The 15397-nt window shown below is 48.1% G+C and overlaps 1 protein-coding gene across 1 annotated transcript; it reads left to right on the plus strand.

Annotated features, from left to right (window-relative positions):
• Positions 1 to 2871: 2871 nt before the first annotated feature.
• On the plus strand, positions 2872 to 7894 carry IFNG (interferon gamma). The gene is made up of 4 exons (XM_084811806.1): positions 2872 to 3092; positions 4766 to 4840; positions 5308 to 5493; positions 7478 to 7894. The coding sequence occupies exons 1-4, from the start codon at positions 2973 to 2975 to the stop codon at positions 7625 to 7627; spliced, it is 531 nt and encodes a 176-aa protein (XP_084667932.1). The 5' UTR covers positions 2872 to 2972; the 3' UTR covers positions 7628 to 7894.
• The last annotated feature ends 7503 nt before the right edge of the window (positions 7895 to 15397 follow it).

Consider the following 15397-nt stretch of genomic DNA (forward strand, 5'->3'; position numbering starts at 1 on the left):
ATCCATGATAGGTAGTAAGTGGGTGAGATACAAATGTACCTGGGGTGCAATCCTATGCATGTTTAGACAGAAGATGTCCTGTAATTCCCAGCATACCCCAGCCAGCCCTGCTGGCTGGATGATGCTGGGAGTGGCAGGACTTTTTTCCCTGTCTAAACCTGCATGAGGTTTGCACCCTTCATAAACAAATGGCCAAGACCAGCAAGCAGACAGTCCATGGCCTGGTTTTCCACTGTACATTATGGGATGGGGAAAGTGGTAGTGAGCTAGGCAATGGGCACAGAGAGGCCCAGAATGGTCCCAATCCCTGCCTGTCTGGTGGCTGTAAGAGGAAATGCTGGATTGGCTTTGATGGTGGGTCAAGGTTGTTCTTGTTTTTTTCCCATTTCCTTTGTCCCTTGAGGTGCTCTGCCATGGCTGCTGCCTTGCAACCATCTCAGGACAAGCTTTCTGGCCTGCACCTCCCCTTCATCCATTTTGCTTTCTCCCAGTACAGTCCCATCCTTGGCTCATCTGTGTGGATTGCTTTGTCATTACCACCCCAAACTGCAGCTGCAGAGTTGAAGCTGTTGACGGCGTGTTTGGATCCTGATGTGCCTGTGTCAATTCCAGGGTGGGAGGGAGAGAAATCCCAAACATTGTACAGCTGCCTCTAATCTTTAACATGTCTCTATTGCCCTGGAAGTTGGGAGATAGTTGCTTGGGGACAAGAACTTGGTGCTTTGTCTTCTCCACAGTTTCCCATCGTTGCTTTTCCTTCTTTTTCCATTGCGTCTGTATATACGTACAGTTCCAGAGGTATGGATGGAGGGATGTGACTCTAACACTGCGTGTCATGTGTCATGTTCTGTGGTCTGTTCCCCTGCTGCAGCTTATATACATTTGGCGCTGCAGCTGGCTAATGGACTTCTTGTATTGTTGTCTTCTAACCTGCCTGGTTGTGGGCAATGGACTGGGGGTCTGTTTTCTGCACTTGTGCAATGGATGTAGTGGTGTGTTTTCCCTTACCACTCATTTTTTTCCGGCGTGCAACATAGCACTGATGTATGGTTCATCCTTGCTCCTGGTATATTGGATCTGATGTCAATTAAGGCTGCAATCCTATGCATGTTTAGACAGAAAAAGGCCTACAACTCCCAGCATGCCTCAGCTGGCTGGGGCATGCTGAGGCTTGTAGGACTTCTTTTCTGTCTAAACATGCATAGGATTGCAGCCTTAGCTGACTATTCCTCCATCCCTCCCTGGTCATGACCACTTTTCTGATCACTTTGGGTTCACACCATATAACCACACCAGTTTAACTGTACATCATTCCTGTCTTACATTAGTTCAACACAGTGCTGGTTCTAGTTGCACAAGCACAACACAAAGTTACATTGCCCCAGCTCGAAGTGGCTTGCACATGATCCTATCTTGTTTTCCTCGAGTCATGAATCTCACTGCTGTTCTTAATTCCTAATATTATCAATCCAGTAACAATTATAGTGATGTAGTGGTAAATTTTGAAGTGCATCCACTCATCGTGACTGTCTCCATAGTGACTCCCCCAAGAACAGTCCAAAAATACAGGCCGTTGGGTGGATCCATATCAAAAAACCATTTCTAGCAGTTTTCATCTCCACCAGGAGCAAGTCTTGTGTAAAGCTCATGTGTTTTAATAGGCCATTCAAGACCAACAAGGAACAATATATTGATGCTGGGAAAATTCATTTTCCTCCTACTGCGGAGGAACTCGTGAGGATTATGTGAGGCTTTAGGGAACAGGGAATTCAGGAAGGGGGGCAGAAGACATCAGCATCCCTGCTAATAAAAAAGTGCTGCCACTGCATCGCTGTGTGTCCTGGTTCCACTATACCACTGATGCAATTATTATCTGATACATGGGGGTCATTCCAAGCTGACTGGTGGGAGATTGAGGACAGATAAAAGGAAGTACTTCTTTACACAGCACGTAGTTAAACTATGGAATTCATTACCACAAGATGTGGTGATGGCCACCAATTTGGATGGCTTTAAAAGGAGGTTAGACAAATTCCTGGAGGCCTAGTATTGATGGCTACTAGTCCTGATGGCTACATGCTACATCCAGTATCAGAGGCAGTATGCCTATGTGCACAAGTTGCTGGGGAACATGGGCAGGAGGGTGTGTTGCTCTCATGTCCTGCTTGAGGGTTTCCTGTGGGCAGCTGGTTGGCCACTGTGTGAATAGAATGCTGGACTAGATGGACCCTTTGTTTGAAACAGTGTGGCTCTTCTTATGTTCTTAGGTATGGAAACATACACCATAAAGTAGATATGAAAGAAGATTGAAGGTTTATGAAAAGGTAATACAATTAATCTGGTAGGTTTTTTCTTTTGAATGAAAAGCAATGTAAGTCTGTCAAACTGACCCATTAACCACATGCAGTGTGTTCTTTGCTTTCTGATGGTTTACGAAACTCATATATCAGAGTCACTAACACATCTGCTTGGCAAGAATATATCTTGAACCTGAATTTCCTGTCTTGTTTATTCCCCACCACAAAATGCTAAAGCAGTTTCAGGGCACTGTGCAAGGGGTTTCCTTTAAAGTGGGATGGGCTGGGGTCGGTGTGGAAATTTCGCTCTGCCCACTTGCTGATGTGGGCATGCTTTCGAGGGATCCTTGAAGAACTGCAAGCTGGACACGTAGCAAAGGATTCATCATATGGAGTGCCATCACTTAAAGGAAACTTTAAATGCTAAAACCCCACAAACCAAGACTATTAATAAAAACCAGACACGCCCCTTATCTAACACCATCTCCTGAAATGTGTGAAAACTGCGTAATTCTGATTAGTTAAAAAAACACACCAACAACCAGGTATAAATATCCCCACCCTGAGAGGCTAAGATCAAACTTGCAAGCAGAATAGACAACGAAGCTAGAACATCACTGCTGGTCTGCCATCAAACTCTATTGTGGAGCAGCATTTCTACTTGAGTCGAGAACAATGGCTTGGCAGATTTGTCTATTCATCTTTTTGGCGATTAGTTGTTCTAATGGACATTTTCTCCCAAGTTCAACTTTTGAACACATAGGAGAATCTATAAAAAAGCTGGAGAAAGACTTCGTAAGTATATCTTCTGACAATATTCTTATTCTCTTCTCCATTTGCCATATATGACATATCTGAGGATGTCCATGCCCTTGGGCAGCTAGCTAGAACTGGGTTTATGATGCAATGTGTCATGGTACATAGACTTGTACTACATTTTCCAGTCATTCCATTTTATACATTTTTGTGAATTTGGACTGTGTAGAAGTTGCTTCTGTTGTTCATTCACATGAGCCTTTAAGATATACCCGTATTTCATGATACAGTTTCATGAGCCGGGCATGTAACTGTGCTTGTTTCTATACATCTGATATGATTAGAGGAGAATGGTTTTCTTTATAATTTGTGTTCACAAATAGGAATAGGCTGGGTGGACATTGCTGGGCAGAGGTGTTCACTTGTAACCAAAAGTGTTTTGCTGTAGTCTTCATTGAACTGGCAACCTCTCTTATTCTTTCCATGACTAGCCCCAGACCATAACAGCTTGGCTGGTACCTCTTCACATCCCTGTTCTACTTGAATGTATAGAGTCCTTTCACTGTGACAAGTTCAACATTATTAAATTCCTCATGGACATGTATTTTTTAAAGCTTGCATTCAGTGAAGTATGCCAAGGAAACTCTTCATTTTGTTAATCATAGTCATAAAAGTCTCTCTGGGTTGTAGACAACGTTAATCTAACTTAAGTCCCATTTATTTCAGCGGGTCTACTTTAAGCAAGACTAACATTAGACACAACCCTCTAGCCTAAACGTTTCTTGTGAGAGTGTCATTTCCTACAGATTTAAACCTCTGCTTCAAGCAGCTTTGGAGATTATGAAAATGGTTCATTCGATGTTACCGAAAGAGTGATGCTGCCAACTGAATGCAAAGTCACTTCTGCATTCAAGTGGTCATACATCTTTAATGTTTGAGGGGTATTTGCCCAAAGGAACTTACCGTGGCAGGAGGTGGGGATACAGCCTGCCCAGGTTGAGCTTGGAGTGTTCAAAGAAATGCCACATTTAGTACACTCTATTGGTGGTGACATTTGCTCAGCAAGAAGAGCTGTCAGTCAAATTCAAGTGGTTTCCTTCTTCATCTGATAATGCTACTGGTAGTATTTTAAGGGGAACTTATGCAGCCAAATTGCTCATGTGGGAGATGCAGGTACAGCTGAAGCTGTACGTGACTGCAGTGACTAAAGCAATTGGTTAGGATTCTGTTGCTCAAAAATAAATAATTCTTTAAGATTAAATTCTCTTGACAAACCAGGACCAATGCAATTCCATTATTGAGTCTTATAATTACTTTTAATAGCTTGTGTCAAGATTGTTTATAACAATAACAAGAAAATATTCCAGGCAAAATCATTCATGTATATTTAGTTCACCAATACACTTGATGACTATATATTGTTTGCTCTTGGGCGTGCAAATCAAAGTGAGTGGGGAGTATGTCCATTCTCTCTAAGTAGAGAGAATGTAGTTCCTTTCTAAATGGACAATAGAGGTATAAGGCCAGCACTGCTGAGCAAATTTGTTTTAAATACTGGCTTTGACGTAAACCAGGTGGCATGGTTCAAGCCCAAGGGAAAATATAGCTGTTGTAGATCTTACTGAGGAGAAAACTGCTTGATCCAGAGCTTTCATTGACAAGACTGAATTGTGTTATATGTTTGGTTGAGACAGTTGTATTTTGTATTGCAGAACACCAGTCAGTCTAATGTTGCTGAGGGTGGATCTATTTTTATACACATACTGAAGAACAGCCATTGGTCACAGGTAATTTTCTCGATTTGTTTGTTTGTTTGACCAAGTTTTATGCAATTCTAGTTTGCCAAGATGAAATGTCAATAGCTAAATAGTAGCTAGCCATAAAAAAACAATTCTGCATTCAAGGACATGGGCTACGGCTTCAGACAGTTTTGGAGAAGTAACATTGTGTTCACATTCTCCTTTTTAATTAGACAACTAGCAACCTTATCACTTTTACTGCCATGATTCTGGCAACATATCGGGAGAAACTCATAAGTAGCCACTTTGGTTTCAAAAGGGAGATAGCCATTGCTTTGGCTTTTGCCAAATGGCTGCCTCAGGATATAGCAACACTAATATCACCAATGTTCATGTGATGGTCTGAGGACACCCCAGTTGGAGTGAAGAATCTGAAGGACTTCCCTTTGAAATGTCCAACTTTGTGTTATCAGGGAAATGTCACTAATCCATATTTTTTTCTGGTTTTCTGGCAGGCCAAAGAAAAAAATATCTTACTGGCCCAGATTATTTCCATGTACAGTAAAATGCTGAGCAATGCAAGCAAAACCCAGACTTCAGGATACATCCAGAATTTAGTAGATGCCTTGAAAGAATATCAAGACAAATACAGACAAAGCTTGGAGAAAGCAAATGATATAATTGAGTTGTCAAAGCTTCCGGTAATAGCCAATTCTTTCTTTTTCTTTACGATATGTAATATAATGACCAGAAGGGCCGTGTGTGTGTGTGTGTGTGTGTGTGTGTGTGTGTGTGATGTGGCTAAGGCTATGCCTGTGTGGACAGATGGGCTGTGGGTTACACACTGATGAGATCTGAATTGCCAGTAACTAACGAGATAGAGATTTTGGTGGATACTTTAATGGAAACAACAACTTAATGTTCAGTGGCAATGGAAAAAGATGATTCCATATCAAGGACCAGCCTTGTGGGTGAATTGCATTCTGGAGATCTCCACCACTCCCACCAATAAATTCATGTCTGAAGTCACAGATATTTCTTATTTTATATGAGATATAAAATGCAGCTTTTTACACAATGTAAATGTTTGAAAGACCACCATGAGTAGAAGGAAATGTGAGGCCAAGTCTAGTCACGATAGGGATCAGCTCACAGTCCATTATTAGAATCTATGGATGAATGCATCAGTGCCAATGCTTACACATTCATTTACAATTTTATCCTGCCGTTCCTCCAAAGAGCTTTAAACAGAAAACCAGTGGCATGGTGGTAAAGTGCAGACACTCATCATGACCATCCCCATAGCCACGCCCCAAGGACCATCCACAGATGCAGGCTGCCATGTTGATCCATATCAACAATCCAGTTATAGCAGTTTTCATTTCCACCAGGAGCAGGTCTTTTGTGAAGCTAATGGGTATTCATTGCCCACTCAAGAAAAGACCCCACAAAATTCATTGCCTTACAACAGTGATAGCTCACAACAATACATTGTTGCTGGGAAAATTCATCCCTCCCCTCAGCTACTGGAGGATTGCAGCTAAGCTCAGAGGGAATAGGGGATTTTGAGTGGGTTGGCAGATGGCATCAGCATCTCTGCTAATAAAAAGGTGCTGGTACTGTGTCCCTGGGAGCCCTGGCTCCACCACACCACTACAGCAAACAAAGCGTTACCAGGCAGTTTTCAATCCAGTTGCTGAACAGGCCCAGACCTGCTTAACTTTGTGGCAGAAGGTACCTTCCTGTAATTCTGAACATTGCTCTAGCAATACCAAGTTGTAAGTCTAATGGCTGGCAGGGAAAGAAATGGGTGTAATGTGAAAGGAGCATGAAAGAATGAATTATGTATCTTGTATTAGTAGGTATCCAAAGCAAAAGCAGTCCAGATTTTCATCTGATAGTGCAGAATAATGAGCGCTAGTATCCCAGGGAGTTAACTCATGTTTGCTACCCAGCCAGAGTTCAAGACTGAGCATTAGCAGCCAGTTTCGGAATCAAGCAGTGTCCATCCCGATAAAACTAAGAATAGTCAGATTATTATTTTCCTTGTTGCCAGAGAGGTACTGTAGGTACATGTAGAGTGTAGTTTAGTGGTTAAAGTGTTGGAGTTAGACTTGGAAATCTGGGTTCAAATCCCTGCTCAGCTAAACCAAGCTGGACTAACAAGGTTGGTGCTGGCGTTGAGGAAAAAGGGAAGGAGGGATATGGTATGCTACTGTATGCTACCATATAAAAGAATAAATAACAACCTGTTGCAAACTGGTAGGTCCTTCCTCCTTATTCAGTAATCTGTATGTATGGGAGAGACATTACAGACACAGGAGTGTCATGTATACCAGGGGTGGGCAAGTTGTGACCTGCCAGATGTTTTGGTCTACAACTCCCATCAGCCTTAACCACCATAGCCAATGGTGAGTGATGATGGGAGTTGTAGGGCAAAACATTTGGTAGGCCACAAGTCACCCAGCCCTGATGAATGTTTTCCTGGATCAGGGCATCTGAGTCTGAAACAACCTCCTGGGCAGAAAGACACTGCTGTATCTTTTACAGGATTTTTGGAATGCTATTGCTATTTTTAAAAATGTGTTATTTTTCTGATCAGTAAGTTGACACTAGAACACAATGTGCTGTTCCTATAATTCCCCACAAACGTTTTAATTCATCACTATTTGTCATTTGAAACAGATGCATGATCTGAAAATCCAGCGCAAGGCAGCAGCTGAGATGTATAATGTTTTGCTGGAGGTGAACGTAGAAGACAGCAAACGAAAGAGGAGGAGGAGAAGACAAAACCCCCAAGGGCAGAAGGGATACAGACCAAACCTCAGAGGATAAGATTATTTTTCTACAGAGAGCTCCGATTAATATATAAACCTATTTATTCATATTTATCCGTTTAAAATAATTATTTATAAGAGACAAACCTATAGAACCACCAACTGATTTAAAGTATTTATGGTTCATAACGTTATCTAAGAAATTAATATTATTGAATTGCTATTTATCTTCTGATATTTGTTAACTGAATCAGTTAGAACGTGTCCAGACTTTACCTGGTATTTTTTTTATAAAATACAAATAAACTGTTTAATTAAGTCAAGTATTCTATTTCCCCAAGTCCTGTTCATTTGGGTTTTTACACCTAGAAATCATAAGATGATAAAATATCAATGCTGTTACTTTGTGAATAGAGAGGCCTGTTTAGGAAATCATCCAAACAGGTGTCATGTGGATTTATAACTGATGCTAGGATCCTGCACCTATTTATACAAGATTTGTTCCACTGAAGTCACTTGTTCCTATCCAGAGCCCTGTGTCATACATGGAGCTTCTATTATTTATTTATTTATTTATTTCATTTCTATACCGCCCAATAGCCGAAGCTCTCTGGGCGGTTCACAAAAACTAAAACCAAACAACACACAATAAAACAATTTAAAATATATAGAACATTAAAACCACAATATAACAATACAACCACAATAAAACCTAGCAGCAGTACAGGAGTTTAAAATACAGATTTAAAACAGCAAAGGTAAAAATTTAGAAAGCTAAAATGCCTGGGAAAATAAAAAGGTCTTCACCTGGCGCCGAAAGGAGTACAATGTAGGCGCCAGGCGAACCTCACTAGGGAGCTCATTCCAGAGCCGGGGTGCCACAACAGAAAAAGCCCTCCTCCTAGTAGCCACCCGCCTCACTTCCTTTGGCAGGAGCTCACGGAGAAGGGCTGCTGCTGATGATCTTAAGGTCCGGGCAGGCACATATGGGAGGAGGCGATCCTTCAGGTAACCTGGCCCCAAGCCGTTAAGGGCTTTGAATGTTAACACCAGCACTTTGAATCGGGCCCGGAAATGGACTGGCAGCCAGTGCAGCTGGAAAAGTACTGGCGTAATATGAGCTCGCAGGCCAGTCCCTGTTAACAATCTTGCTGCCCTATTTTGGACCAGCTGAAGTTTCCGGACCGTTTTCAAAGGCAGCCCCACGTATAACGCATTGCAGTAATCCAGACGAGAAGTTATCAGAGCATGAATAACTGTAGCTAGGCTATCTCTGTCCAGATAAGGGCGTAGTTGGTATACCAGCCGAAGCTGATAAAAAGTGCTCCGTGCCACTGAGTTCACCTGTGCCTCAAGTGACAGTTCTGGATCCAAGAGCACCCCCAAACTACGAACCTGATCCTTTAGGGGGAGTGCAACCCCCTCCAGAACAGGTTGAATATCACCTAGCTGGGCAGACGAACCACCCACTAACAGTACCTCCGTCTTGTCTGGATTGAGTTTCAGTTTATTAGCCCTCATCCAGTCCATTACCGTGGCACTGGTTCAGAACAGCCACTGCCTCACCTGGTTTTGATGAGAAAGAGAGGTAGAGCTGGGTGTCATCCGCATATTGATGGCACCTCAGCCCACACCTCCGGATAACCTCCCCCAGCGGTTTCATGTAGATGTTAAACAGCATGGGGGATAAAATAGAGCCCTGTGGAACCCCATGGCACAATTGCCATGGCACAGAGCAATAATCCCCCAGCACCACCTTCTGGAATCGGCCATCCAAGTAGGAGCGGAACCACTGTAGTGCAGTGCCTCCAACTCCCAACCCAGACAACCTATCCAGATGGATACCATGGTCGATGGTATCGAAAGCCGCTGAGAGGTCCAGGAGAATCAACAGGGTCGCACTCCCCCTGTCCCTCTCCCGGCAAAGGTCATCCCACAGGGCGACCAAGGCAGTTTCTGTTCCAAAACCAGGCCTGAAGCCCGACTGAAATGGATCTAGATAATCCGTTTCATTCAAGAGTGCCTGGAGCTGTCCTACAACCACCCGCTCAAGCACCTTGCCCAGGAAGGGGATGTTGGCCACTGGCCTATAATTGTTAACATCCTCTGGGTCCAGGTTAGGCTTTTTCAGGAGTGGTCTAATTACTGCCTCTTTTAAAGCGGCAGGCACCACTCCCTCTCTCAAGGAGGAATTTACAACCTCCTGGACCCAGCCGGACAACCCCTCCTTGTTTGATTTAATAAGCCATGAAGGGCAAGGGTCAAGCACACAAGTGGTCGATCGGACTTGGCCAAGCACCTTGTCCGCATCCTCAGGCCTCAGTAACTGAAACTCATCCAATAAAACTGGACCAGACGGTGCTCTGAACGCCTCTACCAATGGAACTGCATTAATCGTGGTGTCCAATTCATGACGAATCTGAGCAACTTTATCCTCAAAGTGCCGCGCAAACTTGTCACAGCGTGCTACCGAGGGTTCCACCATCTCTCTCCCTGGCCCAGAATGTAACAGGCCATGAACCACTCGGAAAAGCTCCGCTGGACGACACTGAGAAGATGCAATGCTGGTGGAAAAGAACTGCCTCTTTGCCACCCTCACCGCCACAGAGTAGGCTCGATAGTGGACTCTTACCTGTGTTCGGTCAGACTCAGCACAAGTTTTCCTCCACCTGCGTTCTAGCTGTCTCCCCTCTTGCTTCATTGCCCTCAGCTCAGGTGTATACCAAGGAGCTGGCCGGGCTCTGCTCAGAGGGAGAGGGCGCTTGGGCACGATCGTGTCAACCACCCGAGTCATCTCTGCATTCCACAGAGCGACCTGGGCTTCGACAGGAGCACCAGCCATACCAGCAGGAAAATCCCCCAGAGCCCTCTGGAATCCATCGGAATCCATTAATCTCCGGGGGCGGAACATTTTAATAGGTCCCCCACCCTTGCAGAGGGGAAAGGCCGCCAGAAGTCTAAACCTCAGCAGGAAGTGATCTGACCATGACAAAGGGACAGATGTTAATTCCTCCACTTTCAGATCACCATCCACCTGCCCAGTCGAGAAAACCAGATCAAGCGTGTGTCCTTTTATATGCATTGGGCCGATGACATGTTGGGACAGCCCCATGGTTGTCATGGCGGCCATGAAGTCCTGAGCCGCCCCGGATACAGCGGCCTCGGCATGGAAGTTGAGATCCCCCAGGACCATCATCCTGGGGGTCCTCAACACCAAGTCCGAGACCACCTCCGTCAGCTCAGGCAGGGAGTCTGATGGGCAGCGGGGTGGGCGGTACACCAACAGAATCCCTAATCTGTCCCGGGTACCCAACACAAGGTACAGACACTCAAGATCTGCACTCGAATGAGCAGGAAGCCTGGAGAGGGAGATTGAATTCCTATAGACCACGGCAACCCCCCCTCCCCGACCCTCAAGTCGGTGTTGGTGCTGCACCGAGTACCCAGGAGGGCACAGCTGGGAGAGAGTGACCCCTCCCAGTTCCCCCACCCAGGTCTCAGTAATACATGCCAGGTCAGCCCCCTCATCCACAATCAAATCATGGATGAGGGAGGTCTTATTTTGGGCCGACCTGGCATTCAGCAGCAGCACCACCAGACCCGAGGGCAGACTGGTAAGGCTGCCAGGAACCATCAGGTTGGGGGAAGAACCAGAGGAGGGGACAGCTGTAAGGTGTCTAGCCCCTCTTCTCCTCAGCTGGCCTGTTAATCCCCCAACGCCATACCTCCCCCTGCCCGTGACCACAGTTATGGTGGCACCTCCCCCACCCAATAGTCCTCCCAGGCACATATTAAAATATTAAGATATAAAATATACAACAGTTTAAAAGAATATAAAAGAGATAAAAGAGAACAGCAGCTAAGAAGGAGCAGATAGTCCACGTTTGCCCCTTCCCCTGGTCTTTAAAGCTGCTGCCCTCTGCTGCTGCTGCTATTTGCTGCTGGTGTTGTGGCTGCTGGTGTCTCTGGAGAGGCAGGTGGGTAGATCTTGCGACTCCAAGTGCGAAGCTAAGTGCGCACTTAGCGTTGCACTTGGTGCGGTGCCTCTGGCAGCCCCGCCTTAAGTACCTGTGGGCGGGGGCAGAAGCAGGCTCAGGCTCAGGCTCAGGCTCAGGCTCAGGCGCAGGCGCAGGCGCAGGCTCAGGCGCAGGCTCAGGCTCAGGCTCAGGCGCAGGCTCAGGCGCAGGCTCAGGCTCAGGCTCAGGCTCAGGCGCAGGCTCAGGCTCAGGCTCAGGCGCAGGCTCAGGCTCAGGCTCAGGCTCAGGCGCAGGCGCAGGCTCAGGCGCAGGCGCAGGCGCAGGCTCAGGCGCAGGCGCAGGCTCAGGCGCAGGCGCAGGCTCAGGCGCAGGCGCAGGCGCAGGCGCAGGCGCAGGCTCAGGCGCAGGCTCAGGCGCAGGCGCAGGCACAGGCTCAGGCGCAGGCTCAGGCTCAGGCTCAGGCGCAGGCGCAGGCTCAGGCGCAGGCGCAGGCTCAGGCTCAGGCTCAGGCGCAGGCTCAGGCGCAGGCTCAGGCGCAGGCGCAGGCTCAGGCGCAGGCTCAGGCTCAGGCGCAGGCTCAGGCTCAGGCGCAGGCACAGGCGCAGGCTCAGGCTCAGGCTCAGGCTCAGGCGCAGGCTCAGGCGCAGGCGCAGGCTCAGGCGCAGGATCCACCTGGTGCAGCTGCTGGCTGGTCCTCCTTCCCCAGGCTCCTTCCCGAGCAGCCTCTGGCAGCCCCGCCTTAAGTACCTGTGGGCGGGGGCAGAAGCAGGCTCAGGCTCAGGCTCAGGCTCAGGCGCAGGCTCAGGCTCAGGCTCAGGCTCAGGCTCAGGCTCAGGCGCAGGCGCAGGCGCAGGCTCAGGCGCAGGCGCAGGCGCAGGCTCAGGCTCAGGCTCAGGCGCAGGCTCAGGCGCAGGCTCAGGCGCAGGCGCAGGCGCAGGCGCAGGCTCAGGCTCAGGCTCAGGCGCAGGCTCAGGCGCAGGCGAAGGCGCAGGCTCAGGCGCAGGCGCAGGCGCAGGCGTAGGCGCAGGCTCAGGCGCAGGCTCAGGCGCAGGCGCAGGCGCAGGCTCAGGCGCAGGCGCAGGCTCAGGCTCAGGCTCAGGCTCAGGCGCAGGCGCAGGCGCAGGCGCAGGCGCAGGTTCACGCTCAGGCGCAGGCTCAGGCTCAGGCTCAGGCTCAGGCGCAGGCTCAGGCGCAGGCGCAGGCTCAGGCGCAGGATCCACCTGGTGCAGCTGCTGGCTGGTCCTCCTTCCCCAGGCTCCTTCCCGAGCAGCCTCTGGCAGCCCCGCCTTAAGTACCTGTGGGCGGGGGCAGAAGCAGGCTCAGGCTCAGGCTCAGGCTCAGGCGCAGGCTCAGGCTCAGGCTCAGGCGCAGGCGCAGGCGCAGGCGCAGGCGCAGGCGCAGGCTCAGGCTCAGGCGCAGGCGCAGGCGCAGGCTCAGGCGCAGGCGCAGGCGCAGGCGCAGGCTCAGGCGCAGGCGCAGGCTCAGGCGCAGGCTCAGGCGCAGGCTCAGGCAAAGGCGCAGGCGCAGGCTCAGGCGCAGGCGCAGGCGCAGGCTCAGGCAAAGGCGCAGGCGCAGGCTCAGGCTCAGGCGCAGGCTCAGGCTCAGGCGCAGGCTCAGGCGCAGGCGCAGGCGCAGGCGCAGGCGCAGGCTCAGGCTCAGGCTCAGGCTCAGGCTCAGGCGCAGGCGCAGGCTCAGGCGCAGGATCCACCTGGTGCAGCTGCTGGCTGGTCCTCCTTCCCCAGGCTCCTTCCCGAGCAGCCTCTGGCAGCCCCGCCTTAAGTACCTGTGGGCGGGGGCAGAAGCAGGCTCAGGCTCAGGCTCAGGCGCAGGCGCAGGCTCAGGCGCAGGCTCAGGCTCAGGCGCAGGCGCAGGCGCAGGCTCAGGCTCAGGCTCAGGCTCAGGCTCAGGCTCAGGCTCAGGCTCAGGATCCACCTGGTGCAGCTGCTGGTACCCATGCAGGCTTTCATGTTCACTTCAGTGGAAAATGTAACACATCCATCCTCTTGTGTGTACAGAGCTGTCCCTCCAGTGAAGGGAAAGGGAAGCTGTTGTTGTTGTTGTTGTTGTTGTTGTTATTATAAATTCTTAGATGCCTTTCTAAGAAAAAGACTCAAGGGATCAACAGGGATTAAAACATACAAATAGTTTAAAACAATTTAAAACAGCTAAAAACAATTAACAATAAAAACAATAAAATACCAAGACCCAATAAAACAACTAATGTAAGAATCCCATCATATGCTGTCAAATGCCTGAGAGTAGAGGAAAGTCTTAACCTGGAACTGAAAAGATGATGATGTTAGTGCCAGGTGGACCTTACTGGGGAGAGCATCTCACAGTTGGAGGGCCACCACCATAAACACCCTCTCCCTATTTGTTGTCCTCCAAACTTCCCTTGGAGAAGGCACCCGGAGAAGGACCTCAGATGTTGATCATAGTCATTGCACTGGGGTAGGTGTTTTCACTAGAGTGAGCCCTTGTGCTCATAAGGAGTCAAAGGACTGGAGCGATTGAAGATAAGCATATGTAACTGTGCATATGCTTAAATTAAATACAAGTATTTCTGAAGACTTGAATTCATATAAGGTTTGGATAGTGTGACTCTATTCTACTGAGCAAGTCAGGGCTGGCCCAAGACTTTTTGCTATCTGAAATGAAGGACCAGGTGACACCCTCCCCCCATTCCATGTCCCCAAAATGACTGGACTGACAATTGACAACTTCTATATACAATCCACAGTACATTTGCAACTTCAGATGTCTGCTGTCCCACCACCCCTATGTGCCCAAGTCAGCCACGCTGTACTAGTGAAATGCTGGTTTGCAGCACTTTGGAAGTTCCCCCACCCCCATGTCCGCACGTCAGTATTGTCCTTCTTGAAGCAAGCACTAATACTTTTCTCATTCGAGTATACACTGGGAAAGGGGATCGAGTGGAAAGGGGCTGCAACCTTGTGGGTTCAGAGCAGCAGCAGTCTCTGCTATGCTGTACTAGTGAAACGCTGGTATACTGGACTTTGGAAGTTCCCAGTGTTGTTCCCAGGAGAGGAATGGTGTAGGGGCTGGAGGTCAAGGGAGGTGTGGGAGGGTGACACTCTCAGCCAATCGTCATCGCTAGGTGATGTCAACACCACACTGCCCAATATAATGGGCCCCTTTATTGGGTGAAAGGATTCCTGAGGTTTGAATGATAGTTGCCAGGATTAACATGCAGTAAAGGTTGAAGAATTTCGGACAAACCAAGTGCGTATGTGCAAGCTGCCCAGAGAAACGTGAACAACAAGATGCAGTTGATCAGTGGACTTTGGAAAAAGAAAACAATGGACAAAGGAACTTCTAAGATAAGCCTAGAGCCTGAAGCAAAGGTCAGATGAGTTCCAGCAGGTAAAGTGGTGGTCAAGACCTCTGGGTAATGTCCTTTAGTGATGTCCTTTAGCATTGATACGATGAGCCCAATGAGTACACAACCAGGACACATGGCCAACAAGTGTGTTTTTCCACATCATGCAAAAACTTGGGAAAGAAGACTGTATAAGATACCCCAGAATCAGAAGAACCCTGAGGAAGACTGGAACACCAATTAAGCAGCTGCAGGCAGCACCCTTTCTGCTTCTGAGCACACAATCTGGTTGGCCACCAGTTTCTGTTGCTCCAGCATGTGTAACATCTGAGTGAAAGTGGAAATTGTGAATGGATTGAATTGAACTTCCTTTTATCTCAATAAAGCTGCTCTAGAAAATTGCATTTGGATTTAAGTCTCAGTATGTACCTCACCCTGCAATCCCAGCTACCTATTCCTAACAATGTCAAATCATGCAGAAGCTCCATGTATGTATCTAACCTTTCTCCCT

Source organism: Heloderma suspectum, chromosome 7, assembly GCF_057233095.1.
Source record: "Heloderma suspectum isolate Gila_16-S chromosome 7, 16-S_ref, whole genome shotgun sequence".
NCBI lineage: Eukaryota > Metazoa > Chordata > Lepidosauria > Squamata > Helodermatidae > Heloderma > Heloderma suspectum.